The 20,895-nt window shown below is 44.0% G+C and overlaps 5 protein-coding genes, 1 non-coding gene and 1 pseudogene across 6 annotated transcripts; 1 reads left to right on the top strand and 6 right to left on the bottom strand.

Moving 5' to 3' along the window:
* Positions 1 to 748: 748 nt before the first annotated feature.
* On the bottom strand, positions 749 to 2,206 carry LOC127753268 (pistil-specific extensin-like protein). Its single transcript, XM_052278743.1, has 2 exons — positions 1,949 to 2,206; positions 749 to 1,336 (listed from the first exon to the last, which is right to left on the bottom strand). Exons 1-2 carry the CDS (start codon positions 2,130 to 2,132, stop codon positions 1,011 to 1,013), a joined length of 510 nt encoding a protein of 169 aa, XP_052134703.1. The 5' UTR covers positions 2,133 to 2,206; the 3' UTR covers positions 749 to 1,010.
* A 2,527-nt stretch (positions 2,207 to 4,733) lies between these two features.
* LOC127785955 (photosystem II protein D1-like) lies at positions 4,734 to 5,779 on the bottom strand (annotated as a pseudogene).
* A 798-nt stretch (positions 5,780 to 6,577) lies between these two features.
* LOC127752483 (cytochrome c-type biogenesis protein CcmE homolog, mitochondrial) lies at positions 6,578 to 9,045 on the bottom strand. The gene has a single exon (XM_052277876.1). The coding sequence runs from the start codon at positions 8,916 to 8,918 to the stop codon at positions 8,121 to 8,123; it is 798 nt and encodes a 265-aa protein (XP_052133836.1). The 5' UTR covers positions 8,919 to 9,045; the 3' UTR covers positions 6,578 to 8,120.
* An 876-nt stretch (positions 9,046 to 9,921) lies between these two features.
* LOC127785657 (arsenate reductase 2.1) lies at positions 9,922 to 12,659 on the bottom strand. Its single transcript, XM_052313053.1, has 3 exons — positions 12,073 to 12,659; positions 11,820 to 11,958; positions 9,922 to 10,433 (listed from the first exon to the last, which is right to left on the bottom strand). Exons 1-3 carry the CDS (start codon positions 12,225 to 12,227, stop codon positions 10,245 to 10,247), a joined length of 483 nt encoding a protein of 160 aa, XP_052169013.1. The 5' UTR covers positions 12,228 to 12,659; the 3' UTR covers positions 9,922 to 10,244.
* Positions 12,660 to 12,732: 73 nt separating this feature from the next.
* On the bottom strand, positions 12,733 to 12,892 carry LOC127753550 (U1 spliceosomal RNA). The gene has a single exon (XR_008012607.1). It is a non-coding gene; the product is annotated as a U1 spliceosomal RNA (small nuclear RNA).
* Positions 12,893 to 13,193: 301 nt separating this feature from the next.
* On the top strand, positions 13,194 to 17,750 carry LOC127753255 (uncharacterized). Its single transcript, XM_052278730.1, has 13 exons — positions 13,194 to 13,531; positions 13,653 to 13,731; positions 13,827 to 13,916; positions 13,989 to 14,033; positions 14,314 to 14,349; positions 14,667 to 14,720; positions 14,801 to 14,902; positions 15,542 to 15,652; positions 15,766 to 15,896; positions 15,982 to 16,021; positions 16,472 to 16,534; positions 16,624 to 16,805; positions 16,890 to 17,750. Exons 1-13 carry the CDS (start codon positions 13,194 to 13,196, stop codon positions 17,389 to 17,391), a joined length of 1,773 nt encoding a protein of 590 aa, XP_052134690.1. The 3' UTR covers positions 17,392 to 17,750.
* Positions 17,751 to 18,010: 260 nt separating this feature from the next.
* Positions 18,011 to 20,459, bottom strand: LOC127753257 (xyloglucan endotransglucosylase/hydrolase protein 31-like). Its single transcript, XM_052278731.1, has 4 exons — positions 20,084 to 20,459; positions 19,872 to 19,972; positions 19,564 to 19,781; positions 18,011 to 18,908 (listed from the first exon to the last, which is right to left on the bottom strand). The coding sequence occupies exons 1-4, from the start codon at positions 20,442 to 20,444 to the stop codon at positions 18,545 to 18,547; spliced, it is 1,044 nt and encodes a 347-aa protein (XP_052134691.1). The 5' UTR covers positions 20,445 to 20,459; the 3' UTR covers positions 18,011 to 18,544.
* Between the last annotated feature and the right edge of the window lie 436 nt (positions 20,460 to 20,895).

Below are 20,895 nucleotides of genomic sequence, written 5' to 3'. Positions count from 1 at the left end.
GCATGTCGATGTGGTTGAAACTTAATCTGCTTCTTTCATAATATAGTAACCTGAAAACATACTACCTCCGCTATATAAAAAAACGAATCTAGAACCGGATATAATATATTCTAATACGATAAATCATACGTATGTCTAGATTCGCAGTACTAGGATGTGTCACATCTGATACTACATTGGTTTTTATGGGACGAATGGAGTATTAGATATAAAGTACAATAAATCTAGATAGAATGTTAGTCAAGATTCGTTATACTATGACATGTCTTATCCGATATTAGATTACTGTATTATGAGCGGAGGGTGGATGAAAATTTTGTACTAGTACACAAAAATCTATAATTTTTAACCAATCAGAGGCTTTTGAAGAAATCTAAACATTTTGAATCTAACACTAATGTGGCTAAAAGAACTTTTCCTTTGAACTAAAAACGTACTAGTGCAAAATAATATTAGTATTTGTTTTATTTTTTGGACAAATGGAAGGACTGTATATGAACTTATAGTACAAAATGATTGGATAATATTGCGCATGATGGTGGCATGTGTAATTGTTTTTTTTTGCATACGTGATATGTGTTATGCTTTGTATTACCAAGTACTTCCTCCGTTTCACAATGTAAGTCATTCTAGCATTTCCCACATTCATATTAATGTTAATGAATCTAGATATATTGTGAAACGGAGGGAGTACTTCTTTGGTTAGTACTATTTTGTATTGACATCTTGCAAATGCCATAATCGGTATTGCCATTTACACTCGAGATTCATATAGCTTTAGGTTGGAATAAAACAAAGTATAATCAGAAACTCACAATCCGACAATATTAGCTCAAAAGTACTATTGCATATCACAGACACACCATCAGTCCATCGCCGTTTACAAAGGCCAAACAACACACTAACAACCAACGGAATTATTTCTGCGCGTTCTCAAAACCATTGGATATCATATAACGGAAAAAACTTAATTTATAGGCCCGCTACTGAAAAGATCAAAAGACGGTCGATCAGTAGGTGGCACCGTCCTTAACGTCACATTGGGACAGGGTGAAGTAGAAGGGGCCGGCGGAGTAGGTGACCCTTCCGGGGTAGACATGGGAGGGGCGGCACGGCCGCTCGCCAGTCTTACCGCCATTGAAGTTGGTGAAGACGGCGCAACCGTGGTCCCCGGAGGAGGTGAGGCGGACGAGGCATGCTGATGGGTGGAGGTGGGCGCTGCCGACAGTGTACGGCACCTCAATATTGAACATACCCTTGTCATCCGTCTTGTCTGTCCCGTGGTACACCGTCCTTCCCGTCTCCTTGTCTAGGCAGGTGATGCCCACCATGCTCCCTGCAGCGCACATCATCTATAATTATCATCGATTGCCTATGGTTGATAAGTCGCGAAAAAATTAAACGAAACAATAAGGGGTGGAGATAGGAGTAAGACAATTAGGAGTATGTTAGCTAGTCCTGCGTCTAAGTATCCATTGAAAACTACACCTCAAAACATATAAGATAAAGGTAAAATTATGTTGCGCTAGCCGAGTTCTAGACTCGAGAAATTTTTGATTTCATCCTTGGAAAGAAATAAGCACTTCACAAGTAAAACTTTTATATTTACCAGTGTTTTAAATAGCGGCTTAAGACATTTAGCGGTTAGCCTTGTCAAACAGCTATAGCAGGCTAAATAGAGCTATAGCGGCTAAATTGTACGTGAGAGCAAATAGCTAGAACCCTTCGCAAATAACTATAGCCGAAGATAGCGGCAGTTATAGCGGGATATTTAAAACCTTGATATTTATACTTAAAGAGCCAATGTTTAAAAATAAAACTAAAATAAAACCCCTCAAAATCAAATATTTTTCTGGCAACGTATGTAAAGCCAACAGGGAAACAATGGGAGTGCATGGCATCAGCCGGCGAGGAAGGAGAAAGCAGCTTGCGGTGGCGCGAAGCGAACCTGGAATGGGCTTGGCGTTGTAGGCGTAGGCGTTCCAGCTCTTGGTGCAGTCCTGGCACAGCACCGAGCCGGTCACCGTGAACTTGGCCGCGCCGTAGTTGTGCCACGCATCGGCGCGCGTCGCCGCCGCCGCCGCCGCCGCCGCGACGGCCACCAGCGCGAGCAACGTCCTCCTCCACGCCATCTCACGTACGCCTGCCTCGGTCTGGATCGACTGGAGGGATGATGATAAGTGTGGTTAGATGACTGCTTGTGAGAGGTGATGATCACTAATCAGGTGCAAATGCAGGTGTGCTTCTTTTATATAAAATCGTGATGCACGACGTGAACCCGACTTGCGCAAATGTTTTTTTTTTTTTCTGAGTTGTTGACGAGGATGGCCATGGGCGGAAGACGTGCGCGCCATGCGTCTCTCTCTAGTCTCCCCCCCTGTGTCGGTAAGCTAGCTAGGTAGCCTGGTTTGATGGCACGACGAGTTACTTGGTCCGTCGTGGAGGCCACACACGGCCGCCCAGGCCCCAGGGTGACAAGATGCCCGTCAGGAGAAAATAGAGCTTGAGGGTACAAGATGCTCATAGACAAAATGAAATGACGGAGAAAAGCAGAAAACAAACTCTGTTTCTCATGCAGTCAGGTTTATTGATTTGCATTTTATGTTTTGATCATGTAGTTACAATAAGTCATCTAGCAGTTTCAGGGATTCCGCAAAACCCATCAGGGAACAGGTAATAGTCATTTGATCATGATGAATTGAATAGCATGTTGGTGATGGCATGTTTTCCTTCAGCATGAAAGCACCAACTCAAACAATCGCTACAAGTTTATAACCATTTTGTCATTATTCATAGAACATTAAGACCCTGTTTGGCACAGCTCCAGCTCCCAACTCCAACTTACCTGGAGCTAGAGTTGTGCCAAACAGTCCAGATTCTCCGTTTTTTGGGAGCGGAGTTGGGAGAGCTGCTCCACAAAATTATACTACGGGGGTGGAGCTGGGTTTTTGCTGCTCCATAGCTCCACTCCACCCCAAAAGACACACTACCCTTTAATTCTTTAGTGTATTTACATAAAAATGCCATTGAACTACCCCTAGTCACCTCCTCTCCTCCCGTTCTAATTTGAGTACCTCTACGGGATAGACCTCAACAGAAAACTGTTGAGTAACGGCTGCAAGTGATTGAGTTCAGTAGTTCCTCATAGAAAATTATTGACTCTAGAGATATGGTAATATGGAGAAGACAAGATTGTTTGAAGCACGCACAGAACCGGAAGCGCCCATTGTTTCAAAGAGAGGAGGACGGGTTATTCACATTTAATTTGATGGTCAGAGGCGAATTGAAAGCTAAGCAGTGGTAATTAAGACCCCGGGGGAAAATAGGGATGTCTCCTACGTTACCCATAATATGTAGAAGTATCGACGTAATTTCATAGAGTCATTTGATCTGAATGCTACATGAAGAACATAAGCCAGATGACGGAACGTGGAGACCTAGGATGTAGAAGATCATAACATGAGCGATTCGGCAGATTTGGATTCCTTTCCTATATATCCACTCATGTGGTACTTCATCATACGATTCATATAAGATCCATCTGTCTAGAGATCGTCATATACATCTAGAAAGCCGTATGCTTTGGAGGAAGCTTGTACAGTTTGGGAAGGGTTTTTTTTGAGAGAAAAGAATAATATACTTCAACCGATATGCCCTTAGGCACGGCCATACATAACATAGAAATCACACGTGGAAGTGGTGGGCAATTAGCTAGAGCAGCAGGTGCTGTAGCGAAACTGATTGCAAAAGAAGGTAAATCGGCCACTTTAAGATTACCATTTGGGGAGGTCCGTTTGGTATCCCAAAACTGCTTAGCAACAGTCGGACAAGTGGGTAATGTTGGGGTGAACCAAAAAAGTTTGGGTAGAGCCGGGTCTAAGTGTTGGCTAGGTAAACGCCCCGTAGTAAGAGGGGTAGTTATGAACCCTGTGGACCACCCCCATGGGGGCGGTGAAGGGAAAGCCCCCATTGGTAGAAAAAAACCCACAACCCCTTGGGGTTATCCTGCGCTTGGAAGAAGAACTTGGAAAAGGAAACAAAAATAGTGATAGTTTTATTCTTCGTCGCCGTAAGTAAATACGTAACTAGGAATATGGAAAATTGCATTTTTGGAATTTGCAATAATGGGATGGGCGAACGACGGGAATTGAACCCGCACATGATGGATTCACAATCCACTGCCTTGATCCACTTGGCTACATCCTCCCCTTATCCAGCTAAAGGATTTTCTCTTTTTTCCATTCATCATTATTCTATTTATTCTGACCTCCATACTTCGATCGAGATATTGAACATCGAATGCCACTCTTTAAAATGGAAAAAAAGGAGTAATCAGCTGTGACACGAAAAAAAACGAATCCTTTTGTAGCTCATCATTTATTGGCAAAAATAGAAAAGGTCAATATGAAGGAGGAGAAAGAAACAATAGTAACGTGGTCCCGGGCATCTAGCATTCTACTCGCAATGGTTGGCCATACAATCGCGATTCATAATGGAAAGGAATATATACCTATTTACATAACAAATCCTATGGTAGGTCGCAAATTGGGGGAATTCATACCAACTTGGCATTTCACGAGTTATGAAAGTGCAAGAAAGGATACTAAATCTCGTTGTTAACTGAATTCAGAATAGAAAGATTCAAAATATAAAAAAAAGAAATACCCAATATCTTGCTTGGGTATTTCTAGCTTTCCTTTCTTCAAAAATTACTATTTGTTAGCAGAAAAGCCTTATCTATTAAGAGATGGAACTTCAAGAGTAGCTAGGTCTAGAGGGAAGTTGTGAGCATAACGTTCGTGCATTACTTCCATACCAAGATTAGCACGGTTGATGATATCAACCCAAGTATTAATAATGCGACCTTGGCTATCAACTACAGATTGGTTGAAATTGAATCCGTTTAGATTGAAAGCCATAGTACTAATACCTGAAGCAGTGAACCAAATCCCTACTACAGGCCAAGCATCCAAGAAGAAGTGTAAAGAACGAGAGTTGTTAAAACTAGCATATTGGAAGATTAACCATGAGCGGCCACAATATTATAAGTCTCTTCCTCTTGACCAAATCTATAACCCTCATTAGCAGATTCGTTTTCAGTGGTTTCCCTGATCAAACTAGAGGTTACCAAGGAACCATGCATATCACTGAATAGGGAACCGCCGAATACACCAGCTACACCTAACATGTGAAATGGATGCATAAGGATGTTATGCTCTGCCTGGAATACAATCATAAAGTTGAAAGTAACAGATATTCCTAAAGGCATACCATCAAAGAAACTTCCTTGACCAATAGGGTAAATCAAGAAAACAGTAGTAGCAGCTACAACAGGAGCTGAATATGCAACAGCAATCCAAGGACGCATACCCAGACAGAAACTCAGTTTCCACTCACGACCCATATAACAAGCTACACCAAGTAAGAAGTGTAGAACAATTAGCTCATAAGGACCGCCATTGTATAACCACTCATCAACAGATGCAGCTTCCCAAATTGGGTAAAAGTGCAATCCGATCGCCGCAGAAGTAGGAATAATGGCACCAGAGATAATATTGTTTCCGTAAAGTAAAGAACCAGAAACAGGCTCACGAATACCATCAATATCTACTGGAGGGGCAGCGATGAAGGCGATAATAAATACAGAAGTTGCGGTCAATAAGGTAGGGATCATCAAAACACCGAACCATCCGATGTAAAGACGGTTTTCGGTGCTAGTTATCCAGTTGCAGAAGCGACCCCACAGGCTTGTACTTTCGCGTTCTCTCTCCTCCCCCATCTTTCTCCCGAGTCCCAATAGCTGCGGCGGGTGGTGGTGGGCGGTGTCGGCGGAGGAGGAGGAAGAGGGATCGGGGGCGATGGCGTCGGTTGCTACGGTGGAGGGCGCGGCGGCGGCACTCCGGTCAGTGCTATCCCGCGGCGTCGGCGGCGGCGGGACGACGCACGGGCAGCGGCGGCAGGCACACGACGGTAGCAGGGCGATGGGATGACACGTGGGTGGTGGGCAGCGAGCTAGCGGGCAGCAGCCGTCGGGCAGTGGGCGGCACGCGCTGCGACGACGCACGGAAGGCGTTCGGCCGGCGGCGGGCGGGGCACGCGGCGACGACGCACGGGAGGCGGCCGGTCGGCGACGGGCGGCGCGCGTGGCGACGACGCGCCACCGGCGGCGGACGGCGCCCTGGGATTGGGCTGCCGGCGGCTAGGTTTCCTTTTTTTTTTCAAATTTTCTTGCATTTTTTTTTGCAATTTTTTTCAGATCTAGAGCTTAACTAGCCAAACACTTCTCAACGAGTCTCCAAGTCCAACAGGAGCTAGCTCCCACTGGAGTAGGAGTTTGGAGTTAAAAATTAGAGTTTGGAGCCCTACCAAACGGGTCCTAAACAGCCAGTATGTTAAAAATTGAGATAACCGCCAACACCAGGTATCAAAGGGAACCTCTCTGATCTTGGTTAAACTTCAAAATTGGGCAAAAAAATGAAAACAATTGATGCATTCCTCTCAACAAGGCACAAACTTGTCTACACAGATATCGCATCCAAAACAAACCTGAGGTAAGATTGAGAAACAGAAAGGGCACCACATGATTAATAATTAAGATAATACATAATCTCAGCAACAAATTAATGACATCGCATCCTCTTTGGTTTAATATGCATACTGAACTCATTTATATAGCTAAACTACTATCATGCAATAGCTTTTCTTTCAAAGACAGAGGCCACGGGCCACCGGAAAAATCGGCTCACAATGTCTCCAAAGGCATAGGAAAAGTTCAGATAACACATGACCGAATCTCCGACAGCACATTCTTTGTAACATCATTACTCCCAGAAATTCACTTTGCACAGCAATGTTATCGACATTGAAACCCCTGATACCAGCCAAAAGGGTGAAACTACCACTGTCTCCTTTTATTTAGTGCTTCTGATAAATGCGCACATAACTATGCAACCATGTTTCGAGTGAAATCGACCAATATGCCATTTAATAATAACTCTAGCAAGTAAAATCTACCATAACTATGCACAGACTTTCCAGCCAGCAACTTAGTACCAGTACTTTGAGATTTGAGTAAAATCTATGCATACTATTCCAAGAACAAAAGACATACTTTAAGAACTATCACTCCATATTCAGCATTTGCAAAACTAGCATGCAGAATTACACAGTCAGGCACCAAAAATAGAGACATGTTGGAATCTGATTTGCAGATCTAAAGGTTCTGTAAGATAATCTAAGATCCAAATAAAGATCAGACACAAAACATATGTACTTTAAAGACCCATCAACATTACATTCGCATAGAACGAATATCCCAACTTAGACGCAAACATCAAATCATGACATTCATTAAGAACATGTCCAATTAACAAGTTAACATCAATAAAATAGAACAGCAAGCTGATTCCCGGTACTATTGGATAAAAAAGAATGTGTAATTGAGCTGATTCCCGATACTATTGGATAAAAAGAATGCGCAATTGTGTTAAACCATGTCCTGTCATTATGACCCTAACAAAGTTTCCCTTACCCCTGGCTCAAAATTACAACTAAGATTACAACAGCCTCAATTGAATCACTATGCGGAATGTTACAAGTTACAACAAGAATCACTATGCGGAATGTTACAAGTTACAACAAGAAGCAAGCTCATAACTAAATTCAATTAGCTAAACATCTGCAGGAGCTGACACCCTATTTGGCAGATATGTGATACCACTAGATGACGAGATCATAGCTGATATAAAAATTCAAGTGTTAATAAGGGAAAATACAGGCAAGCTCACATTGAAGAGATGATGGTGGATTAGCTGGAATATCTGACACAAATTGCTCAAAATTTATAGCATTAGAACAATCCACATTACTCAGTGGAAGGAGTATACCAAATACTATTGCTTAAAAAGAATAAGTATAATCGTGTTCAACCGTCACTCAGTCGTTATTCCCTAGCAAAATTTCGTTTGCCCCCTGGCTCATGGTACTACTAGAATTACAACAGATCCAATTGAATCACTCATCTGAAATCCCAAAAATTCATTTGGGCAATCAAATCTATCTGTGCCTCAGCGAATACGCACTTAAGATCTAGATCTTAAAAGCAGAATGCAAACAAAACCTTATGAGCTCGACTTGGCTCCATCCAAAGCAACCGCGGCCGTCGCCGACTCTTGAGAGGCAGCGGCGGCGGCGGCAGCCTCCTCCTCAAGCTTCTTCTTGTTGCGCTCGAGCGCCTCGCCGACCTCCTTGGGCATGTACTTCTCGTCGTGCTTGGCGAGCACCTCGGTGGCGCTGAAGAAGCACTCGCAGTCCCGGGCCTTGTCCGAGACCTTCCTCCCCGCGGTGTCGCGGCGGAGGTCGTCGGTGAACGGCTTGAGGAAGCCCTCGACGACGACGGAGTGGCCCTCGCGGAAGAGGTCGGGGAGCGCGCCCTCGTAGCGGACGAGGACGTCGGTGATGAGGTCGGTGACGACGAACTCGATCTCGGAGGAGGAGGCGGAGGGGTGGGCGACGGAGCCCTCGAGGACGAGCCCCCCGAGGCGGACGCGGGACTTGGACCGGTCGGTGGCGTAGCGCGCGAGCGCGTCGGTCGGGGTGAGGTAGAAGACGAGCTGGTCCTGGAACGTGGCGAGCACGGTGACCACGAACCCGGCCGCGCACCCGAAGGTGAGCGCGTACGTCCACAGCCGCCTGCTCTGCAGCTGCCGCGCCCGCGCCCCGATGTCCGTCGCCCGCGGCCGCGCCGGCCCGCGCCGCGCCGCGGAGGAGAAAAACCGCGCGGGCCGCCGGAGGAAGGAAGCCACCGGCGTTCCCCCAACCTCTCCGGCGGCGGCGGCGCGTGGGATTGGGACGGGGCTGGGCGTGTGGAGGAGGGCGGGGAGGAGGCGGCGGGAGGAGAGGAGGCGCGAGGACGCCATGGGTGGGGGATCTGGAAGGTGCGGGAAGCGGAGCGGAATTGGGGAAAGAGGCGAGGCGAGGCGAGGCGAGGGAGAGGCGTGCGCCTGGTTTGGCGGCGGATCGGCTTGCTGCCCACGCCACGGCCGCACGCCGGAGCAAGTGGGGGGAGGTCAAACCGTCAAAGTGGGCTGGCTCTTCCGGGCTGCGGCGTCTCTCAGGGTGGGCCCAACCCAATAAGCGTTGACCAGGGTCTGGTTTGAACTGCAGTAATCTGAACGAAATTCGATTGAAATGTTTCAGTTCCGGTATAGTTTGACTAAGATCTTGTTTAGTTGGGAAAAAATTTAGATTTGGTTATCACATTGGATATACGGACACACATTTAAAGTATAAACGTAGTTTAATAATAAAACAAATTATAGATTCCGGCAAAAAACTGTGAGACGAATTTATCAATCCTAATAATCTATCATTAGCAAATGTTTATGGTAGCACCACATTGTTTATCAATCCTAATTAATCTATTATTAGTAAATGTTTACGGTAGCACCACATTATCAAACCATATCGTAATTAGGCTTAAAAGATTCGTCTCACAATTTTACACATGATCTGTGTAATTGTTTTTTCCCTACATTTAATACTTTATGCATGTATCCAAATATTCAATGTGATAGTGTAGAAATTTTTGTTTTAGGAACTAAACGGGGCCTAATATTCTCGTCTTGTTCTAAAAAATGAAAAAAGGTGCCTACGGTGGCTATCGCCTACCTGAGTTACAACGAAACAGGCATCAAACACAGCCCACGGAGAAACGACTAAAAGGCAAATTGGCGACTTCTTTTTGAAGAGAAAAGAGCGTGAGATTGTGCCTTTTCAATTGAATATGACGGGAGGAAAAAGAGGGGGGCAAATTGGCAACTGAAATGAATCAATTGGAACAAAGACTGAAATGAATCAATTGAAACAACGAATGGCCAATATTCAGAAACAGGCTATACATGGGAAACACGTCGTGACATTGTGAACCTAGGATGTATGTGACGATTGATGAGAGTCCAAGTGTAGTGTAACAAGCGGTTGATAACACATAGCACATGAAGAAGCTGAACATTTCTTCAGCCAAGATGTAAAGAGTTTTTAGTAATCAGTAATAATTCAGTACCCCGTGGTGTGCCTGACACTACAGTGGGGTAGTTAACTTATGCTATATCTGATGAAATTGTCCACAAAGTGGCATTTCAGTCCAATACACTGTGACGAATGATCTCATGAGGCAAAATAGACCAAATTCAGCATTGGAGATCGACTGCCAACATTGCTGATCATTCAGGAAGCGAGTAGAGTTACAACTCAGGTTCTTCAGGTGAGCATGTGCCTTTGCAAGGGGCATCAGTGCACCGGCAAACGGGTTGTCCCGAAAGCTCCCATCCATTGAACCCACGTTCCAGCACCATGATGTTCTTTGTTCCTGATTCTTCCTTGGTCTCAGATAGATAGTCGGAGAACATCTTGGCACACGATGGACCTCGCACCTGCAGCGTGATTTGATCTTACTGTGTAAGAAATATGCACTTTTGCATGTTATCTCAAATAAGAATATCAGGCGGGAGAGCACAACGATATGCTTGATTATTATATAATAATGAGCTAAAAAGAGATTAGAAAACTTGCCCTTTCCATCTGCTATTAATAAATGTGCTGTTACAATATAATAAAAAACATGAGCTAACGCAATCAGCAATGACGACAGCGTTCTAGATGCAAAAATCGAACATGGTACCAACTCAGTGGATGTGGACAAGTATAAGTTAACAAAGAACACTCTCTATTATTGATAATATTAGAAGATAATGCAATGCTTCAAAAGTATTAACTGGGGATTTCCAAAATCTTTACTATAGAAAGCATCAAAATCAGAGTTTGAAAGACTATCTGCTTGAACCAGAAATAGGTAGCCTTTCATTTATTTTAGATAATGGATATCAATCCGGCCTCTACATCCCTAAAGGACGTGAAGCACATCAAACAGAAATTGACCCCAGAAAAGTCTAAGTCATTACTGATAGACACTGTTCAAGTTTAGGTGAAAACCAGTGATGTTCCGCATGTATGGATTGCAGTGGTACTGTGTTATTCCATTTGCAGTGGATGGAAATAGGGAAACCCTTAGAGCAAGAAAATGTTAAACCTGAATGACAGGTCCACGTATAAGTTCCTGTATCACCAATATCGGAAATTTTGTCTCGACAGGACTACAATTTGCTAGGACATTTTTCAGGCAAATTAACTCCAACGTGAAGGGAATAACTCCTGATATCATATCTCAAAAAGCATCCTGGTTTAGATTCAAGCCACCAAGTGGATATTAAGAATCCTAAATTCCTAGTGTTCAATTGAAACAAGACCATTCAGCAGGACCCGAAATCTTAGTCCAACCTTTAGCTACAAACGTTGCCAGAGAACTAGGACAGATCATGCCATCCAAACAGGTAATCTAAGTTGCAGACAACAGGCACTTAGCCTGATGCCTTTTATGGTGTATATCTCAATTCTTTAAGCTCCATTCAACAATGAATAAAGCAGTACACATCTCATGACATCTACCCAGATCAGTACTAAAGAGTAAAGAAGCTAACAAATTCATACTTCATCGGGTAGTGACAACAATAGCACGATGGCGAAGGTTCAATGATAATATAGCTAGGAGACTAGGATAAGCTTTCGATTTTTCCTATCAGAAACCACGCAATCGAGTAACCTAAATACGAACCACACGATGTCCTGGTAAATATCAGTAAATCAAACAACGTTGTTGCAAGGTGATTGGTGCCATGTGCCTGCATCCTGTAGGAGATCGGGTACAGTAATCGCAAATTTGCAAAGTGCCTGGCATGAGATGTGTGGGGGATCGGACCAACCTTGCTGAGGGCGCAGTGGAAGACGACGGTGTCCTTGTCGCCGGTGGCACGCGCGAGCTCCGGCAGCCGCGCCGCGAAGCTGCGGCTGGAGAAGTGGTGCGACCCCCCGATGTGCGCCTGGTAGCTCCTCTCCTCGTCCCTGCAATCCCCCACCACACATAGAAAAAAACGAACAATCTCATCAACATCAGCCACCAAATCAGCGCGGCGGAGGGTCGGAGAGAGACGAAGAGCGGAAGCGAGCGCGCGGCACCTGACGTCGATGATGGCGACGCGGGGGTTGCCGCGCGCCATGGCCAGGAGCTTCGCCGCCGACACGTACGACACGCTCCGCGCCATCCTCCCCGCCTCCGCCTTCCTTTCCCCTCTCCTCCGAGAGAAAGGCGCACTGATGAGGAATCTGCACATCGAGTGGAGGACCCTTTCCTCCTTCGGAGACGAAGCTATTTTTGCAACTTGCTCCTCACAAATCAGAAATCCCTGTCTAAACTATTTTTTGCAACTTGCGCCTTGAAATTCCCATACCTAACCTAGGCTACGCCTTTCACAAATTTCAAAATGGAAAAGATCTCATCAATAAAGAAATTTGATATTTTAAGAAAGAAAATATTTAGATTTTAGAAATATAAAATTTATAAAATATACAGATTTTGGAAATATAAAATTTATAAAATACATTTTAAAATAGTCATTTCTAGGGAAGAAAACATTCAGAATTCTGGGAACACCGTTTGTAAAATAGTCATTTCTAGGGAAGAAAAGATTCAGAATTCTGGGAACACCGTTAGAAGGGAAATACCCGATTTATTATTTTAGTCAAATCCCACGGTTAAGGTTCCAAATTAGGTAAGCCCAAGTCAAAACCTATGGGCAAAGTTTAAAAATGTATTGAAATTTTAAATTAGAGAATTGGCAGGGGCCGCGCGAACGCGTACCCCCTCTACCACAAATTATGACGTCCACTCTCCCGCTTGGGGAGATGGTAAGCCAACGCGCCCACCAAGTGCAATGTGGGCCATTGGCCTAGGCCACGGCTCTTCTTGATCGGCCGTCGACCCCGTCCAGGTAAGTATGTTGCAACGAGGGCAGGGGTGCCCATTATATACTGCTCCTCCCCTCCCCCACCTCCTCGAATCTCCGAGGTGGTACTAAACTTATAACAGCGAGACACAACGCCCCTCCGCGGGTGCGGCGCGGACAGCCGGACACCAATCTATTCCTGGGCCCATTTCTACGGCCCATTGGAAAGCCCACGAGATCCAAAGGCCCAAATCTTTTTCGCTCCTGCGCGCCAAGCTTTTCAGGCGAAATTTTCATGGCGCCATTGCGTCCAAAATTTCCCCTTCTCTCCGATCCCCAATCCCCACGACGGCGATGGAGGAGGCCGGCGACGAGGAGGGGGAGCAGGGGCTTCGCCTCGGGGGAGTGGGGGACGGCGCCGACGGCGAGGAGGAGGTGGCTCGAGGAGTGGTGGCGCCGCAGGTGCTCGAGCTGAGCTCGTCCAGCTCGGGCGAGGAGGGGGGCTCTTGGGAGGAGGAGGAGAGCCAGGGATCTGTCGAGGTGACGAGAGGCGGGGGTGGAGATCGCGAGGCTAGGGTTTCCGAGAGCCGGGACAGCGCGGAGGTGAACGGCGGCGAGGCGGAGAGCCAGTCCCTTCCCGGCTGCCCCATTTGCATGAACGCGTGGACCGCGGATGGCGCGCATCGCGTAAGGTGAGGAGATTTTTTTTTTGTTTTTACTAAATTCGTGGAATTGCGCCATATGCTTCTATGTTTTGATTGTTCTCATGAGTGCATATCTTAAGTTGCTAACTGTGTGATGCTGTATATCTAGTTGCATTCCTTGTGGGCATGTCTATGGCAGATCTTGCTTAGAGAGATGGTTACTGCAGTGTCGGAAGAAACCTGCGACAGTATGTTGTTCAATGAATCTAGTTCTGAATTATATATACAACCTGTAATGTTATTTGGAGAACTCCTTTGAATGACCCCATGTTTATGTTTTCAGTGTCCCCAATGTGGTAGGAGGTTTAAACTAAATAACATTATCAACCTCTATGCACCAGAGATTTCTGTTCCAAATAATGATCTTGAAAAGGTTAGCTTTGCCTCGTTTCCTTTCTTTGGAGGTATTTCTGCCCATGGGCTGAAACGTGTTTGATTTATGCAGCAAGTATTGTCATTGAGGGAGAAAAATGTATCTCTTGAGAAGCAAGTAAGCTACTCCTTGTACAGTATTTTGTACATGCTTATACATGCTTTAACAGAACATTATTTTGTACGATGTGATGTGTACCTTCGAACCGTTTCAGTTCAATGTAATAACTACTGACTATTTTCATTTCCGTGAGGAAAATGTAAATGTTTTGTTGTTGGTTTATAGGACACTGTTAGCTACTGCCATGACCCTTTCCTATAACTATTTTATGCAGCTAAAATCACCACAAGTTCCATGTATCTTTTCTAACTTAAGCTTTCTTACCATTTTGATTCAGAATCAAGAATTGGTCCAGGAGATAAATGAGCACAAGGTACTTACCCAATTTCTTTTGTTATGGTATCACTTTTTTTAGAAGGTGAATGACATTTTGACTGCAAACCGTGCATCTAATTTACATAGGAAAAGAAATGCGACAAGCATTTTTGTGTATAGATAATGTTTGCCAAGCGTATTCAACATTTCTTTTTTTAGCAAAGGTCTCCCTTGTATGTTTCCTTAATCCTTATTTAAATCAAAGTTGTTAGATTAAATATCTATTTTTTTTTCATTGGCCTTTCCAGTGTCAGGAAATAAAGTTTTCTTTCCATGGAGCCTCATGTTTTTTCCTTTATGTTTCCTTGTATGCAGAGGCAGATTATACTTCAGCAAAATTTCATAAATGAATCAAGCTTAAAGAGAAAGGTAGCTTTTCTTAAATTTTTAGTGATTAACCATGATTACACAAGCCTTGATGTTAACATTCTTTACAACAAATTGTGAAGAAAATGGCAGATCAATCATCACATGGAACAACAGATGCAGATTCAGTAGCATCTCTTACAGCAGATGATGGTCATAGCAGTCCTTGCAGTTTTGTTCTCCAGGTTTCTCTCTAGTCTCTATATTTTATGTTTATCTGGGTTCCAGCTTCTATTATTATATTATACTTGATCAATCAAACTCTAGATCTATTTGCTACTCCATTTCCATTTGGTTGTGCCTAATTTAGCTATGGTCATGTAGTACGAGCAGGAATACTTACGATGCATATAACTTGCTTGTCATGCCAACTTCAGCAATACGGATGTTTGAGCAGTTCACAATCACCTACAGACTACAGAAAGAAAAACTGGCCAGATTTAATTTATTGCTCTATTGGACTTATAATTTTTCAGTCCAATACTATTCCCTGGCTTCCTTTCATGTATTGCATACCTCAATAAGCAAGAAATATTCACAAGCGTGACAAGACAATGGTTAAAAACCTATACACGTGTTGCAGGAAAATTGACCTTTTACTCAATCTTAGGTTACCCTATCATTTCTGGCTATCCATGCCTTTTTCTATCGAACAGTTTACGGTCAAATGGTTGTAATCTAGATTTTGAGTGGGAGCTATTGTAGGTATGCTCAGGGATGGTATAATTATTAAATAGGTATTGAGATTTTATCCTCCCTGAATGTTCCATTCACTTTTCTTTAATCAAAGAACTGCGTTTTGAAATGGTAATTATGTTTTGTAGAACGAGTTTTTCCTTGATGGAGCTCGAGTCATGGGCATAGATGCATCGAGCCAGATTATACTCACTTCTGGCAGGGCACCTGGAATTGGTGCTGAACATGTCCTCACAAAGGTACATGTTCTAAACTTGATGCTTTCCCTAATGATTTTATGTAACCTATCCTTCTTCTGATTATATTTGGTCGTTTATTCATATTGTGTACCTTTAATTCTTAATTTTGACAGCTCAGCATGTCTAGACAGGGATTGCAGAAAATCCACCTTCCATCTGATACTAAAGCTATCAGGGATATCTGTATACTGCTTGGGGGTCATGTTGTTTTTGCATCACTAGGCAAGAAGTTGTCACTTTTAAGGTCTATCTTGAACATGTTCAAATTATTTTTTTCACAACACATTTACTCAGAAGTTTGACTTCTGTTCTTGTGTTTTATTTCCCAGCATGACAACTGACAGTGTCGTCCTTCATTATGATCTACCGGTGATTCTTTGACCTTGCAGTTTCACAACATTCGAAACTATTTTTTTGTTACCTACTTGTTGATTCGAAAGTGCTCACCTCATTCACACAATTTTTTGTGGCTAACTCCATCTCCCACTTTATTTCATGAAAGCACATTCTAGATATTATATATACATTTTCTTCTCCTGGAGGTGCTATTTTGTTTGTCATGTCATAACCCTGAAGCTCTTTAAATATGGAAATGCAGCACGTTTTTCATGCCAATTTACATTTTAATCTTTACGAGATCACCAAGTTTGCAATCTTTATAATTTGAAGAGTATATGCATATTCTTTAAAAAAAAAGCATCATGATACTTTTTTTTTCTGACAGAGATGCATGTAAATTTTCTTTGCCTTGATCTAAAGCTGTTGAGTGAAAAAAAAATTGAATCTTGACCTGTTATTTTGGATTTCATTATCTTGCAGGCTCCTGGCTGGTCCTGTTCAGGCGATCAAAATAGTCCGAATCACATATATGCTGGACTACAGGTTGAGTTTTCAGTATTTCGTGCAGTTCTTCCTTAACCATTGTGTGCTCTTCGAAGGGTTGACTAGAAATCTCTATTGATGTTTCACAGAATGGCATGCTGTTGACCTTTGATATTCGCCAAACTGTTGCACCGTTGCATTCCATGATGGGTCTATCTACACACCCTGTTCATACGATCCACTCTGTTGTAGATGGCGGTGGTTCCAGGAAGGTCATTTCTGCATCTTCCATAGGACCCTGCATCTGGGATGTTGACGGGAGCAGAAACAGGTATGAAACAGTTTTAAAACTTACAACAAAGTTCATAGTTCTTTGTGGTTTCCAATGTTCATTTTTGCTAGTGTTTCTGATCAGGCCAGATTTGCTAAATGGAATGGAAAACCACGGAGTCTGCATCTCTCTTGCGTGCAATCCTCCATCAAGTGATCTCCTAGTGGCTTCCTTCCGGCCAAAAGTTGAGCTGTCCGACGACGGCACATCTCAAGCCGGCAAATCACAGTCACCGACACCCTCTGCATCAGGGAAGCTAGGCTGCCATGCACTCATAAGGAGGACGAGCAACACGTCCTTCGCCAGAGACCAAATCTGCAGAGGCAATGTGAGCGGATTGCGAATGTCCAAATCCGCAATCATACCCTGCACCGGAAGAAGCAATCAGCAACATCTCTTCGCCTATGGCGACGAGTCGCTGCGCGGAGTCCGGACATGGCGGCTGCCTTCACTCCAGACGTTTGCTGATCTCAGGCCACACCGGCAACCGATCCTTGATCTGAGGTTTGCAGAGAGCTCGTCGACAGGGGAAAGGTACCTTGGATGCTTGAGCGAGGACAGGCTGCAGGTTTTCAGAGTAAGGTAGCCCGTAGCAGCAACATCAGAGACAGTCATTTGACTTCAGTTCATTGTCTCTGTCTGTTAGCAGCTGTTCCCTTTGCTGCTGTGTTATACTATAGCATAACACATCAGCACTTTGGTTAGGTTTGTTGTACAAGCACAAGCAAGTCTTGCAATCTTTCTCTGTACAGTACTGATCTCTAGAGCATAACATCATGTGTGATTTGTTTTGGGTGATAAAACCATGTATTAATTTTGTACTAGTATCATGAGTGGTTGAATCTGCCACAAAAATCAAAGGTACAGTTGGGTAGTGATATGTCATACCATTGATGCTCAGGGCACTGATATTTTGTCCAGTTCTTATCAAATCATAATCACCTCATCTGTCACTGTATTGTACCATCACAAATTCATGTTTGCTCTTTGTGTACCTTGGCAAGTTCGGTGGACTCAGCATTCTCAAAGTCTATACTCATTCCTCTACCAACACAACAAACTAGTGAAAGAGGGTTGATAGCATAGTACAACTAGAACTTCAATTCTGCAAAATAGACAAATAATAATCTGTGATACTGCATCGCTTCAAAGTTGATAAAACACTTACGGGGCTCAATTAAGCTCATGATATAACTAATGAAGAATAAAGAATTTGATCAACTTATGAGACAGTAAAACACTTTCCTCAACCAATACAAACTAGTGGCAGAAAGGATTGTTATAGGCAACAACATAGTTTGTAGCTCAACAAGAGCCTCAAACTATACACTACTGACAAACAATTTGTGACAATGCATTGCTTCGAAGTTGATAAACACTTATACAATGCAGCATGACACAACTTTTTTTTTTAGATAAAGGTATTTTTTTACCCGGCTTCTATATCTAACCGGATGTATACAGTCTTTTTAAATTGGGAATTTGACCCGTCAAACAACCCAATATGAAATTTGTTCATATGGAAATTTGAACTTAGGATCTTATGGTGCTACTTAAGTCACTGCAACCATATTATGATACAACTGACGCATTGCATACGATAATGATTTTAATCAACTTATGCACGCCTCAACTACCAAATTGCAGCTGTGCAGCATGAAGTTCACACTAATTCGATCACACTTCACATGAATCCAACGAAGCAATGAGCCAATGAGCAATAATCTTGACGCTGTTCATCAGCACTCGGGGTAGAAGGTGTGATCCCTGGAGTAATCCTGGCAGTAGTAGTAGACCATGGCGTTGCGCTGCGCCCACGCCATGGCGGCCTCCTGCTGCGGGCTGAGCGCCGCGGAGCCGCCGCCGGACGACGCCGGCACGGGGCTGCACGCCGGCGGCGCGGCGGTGGCGCAGCCGCCGACCTTGAGGTCGGCGAAGCGGGAGACGAAGGGCTGGTAGCGGTAGTCGGCGCGGTAGCGGCCGCCGTCGGTGGCCCAGTCGGAGGCGTCCCAGATGGATCCGTACGCCCACATCTCCCGCTCCGGGAACGTCCCCTCCACCTTCTTCTCGTACCTCCTGATCGGCACGTCGTCCACCAAGAACCTGACCACTCGCCACCGTCGGCAGCAACTTGCTTAGTTTAATTAATTACTACCTCGCACTAATTTAATTTGATTTGTCGGTTAAAAATCACACTCACTAGTCCAGTACTATAATTACTGCCCTATGAAATGACATATATATATATATATATATATATATATAATGATAAATATTGATTATAGAAAAACTATGGGAAAAAACTCGGAGAACAAACAAAAAATTTATATGTCATTTCATAGCACTACCTGCGCTATGAAATGATATATATAATGATATTCATTTTGATCGATGCAATTAATTAGGATCTCGATGAAACGGAGGAATTTTAAATAAATTATGTAAGATGCTTAACATGAATACTCGTATTTACGGCTAATTATTCTTTCAATGATAGGCGACGTATTAATCTATAGTAGGAAGTCTTAAGATATATTGGTCTAGTCTTTCGGAGATACTTATAGAGATAGGGTATACCGTATATGTGTGCGTTCATAAGTGAGGATGTGAGCGTTTGTACTGTATTTCTAAATCACGTAAAAACCCTGTAAAATTCGTTACGTTCGAAACAAGCTCTAATTTACTGATTGAGCACACGGTTTTTGAACGATCGCCGCATGAGTTACATGCAAACTTACATGAGACTTTGAATGCTTACAAGATTTGGTCGGGGTTCCAGAGGATGGCGTAGTGGTGGAAGCCGGCGGTGGGGTCGAACCAGAGGTGGAAGCGCATCTCGCGGCCGACGATGTTGCCGTCGCCGGAGCCGCGCACGTAGACGTTCGTCTGCAGCGTGTACGGCTCCCCCGGCACCGTCCCCAGCAGCTCCATGTCGATCTCGTCGTGGTGCCCCGGGTACTGCTCCGTGTTCGACAGCTGCATCCATACAACACAAAAACATAACTTTTTCAGCGAAATTCTACTGCACATTTCACTGAAATTTGCATGACAAAAGTTGATCAATACGTAGAAGGCCGTGTTGACGCCGGCGGTGTAGCCCGGCTGCACCCTGATCGACGCCCCGAAGTAGCCGTTCCGGTACGACCGTGTCGACTTGAACCCGCTCCCTATCAGCATCGAATCGACCGATCAGTTCAGCCCAAAAGCCGAAAAGTATTTACAAGTATAACTACCAGTTTCACCCAAAAGCTTAAGATGAACAGAGAGTACAGACATACCTGAGCTACGGTCCATCCACAGGGTGAGAGACTTCTGATCCTGGGACAGGGTCTGGTGCTGTGGGCCCCACAGGGTGCTGTACCCTTCATAGAAGGCCATCGACCTGAACATCTTGCTTGGGTAGTAGCCAGGAGAAGGCTGAGCTTCTGATGGATGCAGTAGCAGCAGCAGCAGCAGCAGAATCAGAAGAGGAATGCATGCTGATCCTGGGATGTTACCACTACCAGGCCTTGCCATTTTGTCAGTTATAGTGATGTGAATGAATGATGGGCTACTAGTTTCTCTTCTTCTTTGTGATGAATCTCTCACTTGTTGGAGTGAGTCATTTATAGGATGATGTGTGGCTACTAATACATGCATGGGATGGGACCAAGTGATGGCAGGTTGATGGATGGAAGGAAGTTAATTGCATGAATCTTAGGTAGAGACAAAAACTGGGAGATTTGGATGAAACTGAACACTGCTGGCATAAAGGCTGAACAGGATGTTGCCCCCCTAAAGAGGGTTTGTGTGATACGGCACACAAATTTTGGATGTTGACGCCTCACGAAAACAGGAAACCTGAGAAAGTGAATTTGCAAATTCTCACCATGAAACTGCATACCTTTGGTTACTGGCAGCATTAACAAAGTTGATTTCCCATGCTGCCTTTCTTCCGATGGTAACTAAGTTTGCAGCCTCACTTTCGGTTACTACACATCAGCAGCAACGAATATCATATATATGCTTATAATGCACCTGAAACTTTTTCCTTTTACCTTCTTTGGTGAATTACTCCACGAAATGTTCCTTCCTCCATTGCTCTGTTTTG

The sequence above is a fragment of the Oryza glaberrima genome, chromosome 10, assembly GCF_000147395.1.
Source record: "Oryza glaberrima chromosome 10, OglaRS2, whole genome shotgun sequence".
Taxonomy (NCBI): domain Eukaryota; kingdom Viridiplantae; phylum Streptophyta; class Magnoliopsida; order Poales; family Poaceae; genus Oryza; species Oryza glaberrima.
Note: the sequence above shows the minus strand (reverse complement) of the source record. Positions and strands in the feature narration are given on the sequence as shown.

Excerpts from the sequence above, each read along its gene's own strand:
- LOC127753255 (XM_052278730.1), top strand. The coding sequence starts at position 13,194 with ATGGAGGAGGCCGGCGACGAGGAGGGGGAGCAGGGGCTTCGCCTCGGG. Across the intron at positions 13,532-13,652 it reads GATGGCGCGCATCGCGTAAG|TTGCATTCCTTGTGGGCATG; the intron begins GTGAGGAGATTT and ends CTGTATATCTAG. Across the intron at positions 13,732-13,826 it reads GTCGGAAGAAACCTGCGACA|TGTCCCCAATGTGGTAGGAG; the intron begins GTATGTTGTTCA and ends TTATGTTTTCAG.
- LOC127752483 (XM_052277876.1), bottom strand. The coding sequence starts at position 8,918 with ATGGCGTCCTCGCGCCTCCTCTCCTCCCGCCGCCTCCTCCCCGCCCTC.
- LOC127753268 (XM_052278743.1), bottom strand. The coding sequence starts at position 2,132 with ATGGCGTGGAGGAGGACGTTGCTCGCGCTGGTGGCCGTCGCGGCGGCG. Across the intron at positions 1,337-1,948 it reads CAACGCCAAGCCCATTCCAG|GGAGCATGGTGGGCATCACC; the intron begins GTTCGCTTCGCG and ends TGTGCGCTGCAG.
- LOC127753257 (XM_052278731.1), bottom strand. The coding sequence starts at position 20,444 with ATGCATGTATTAGTAGCCACACATCATCCTATAAATGACTCACTCCAA. Across the intron at positions 19,782-19,871 it reads GCGTCAACACGGCCTTCTAC|CTGTCGAACACGGAGCAGTA; the intron begins GTATTGATCAAC and ends GTATGGATGCAG. Across the intron at positions 18,909-19,563 it reads TGGAACCCCGACCAAATCTT|GTTCTTGGTGGACGACGTGC; the intron begins GTAAGCATTCAA and ends GCGAGTGGTCAG.
- LOC127785657 (XM_052313053.1), bottom strand. The coding sequence starts at position 12,227 with ATGTGCAGATTCCTCATCAGTGCGCCTTTCTCTCGGAGGAGAGGGGAA. Across the intron at positions 11,959-12,072 it reads GTCGCCATCATCGACGTCAG|GGACGAGGAGAGGAGCTACC; the intron begins GTGCCGCGCGCT and ends GGGGGATTGCAG. Across the intron at positions 10,434-11,819 it reads TCCACTGCGCCCTCAGCAAG|GTGCGAGGTCCATCGTGTGC; the intron begins GTTGGTCCGATC and ends ATCACGCTGCAG.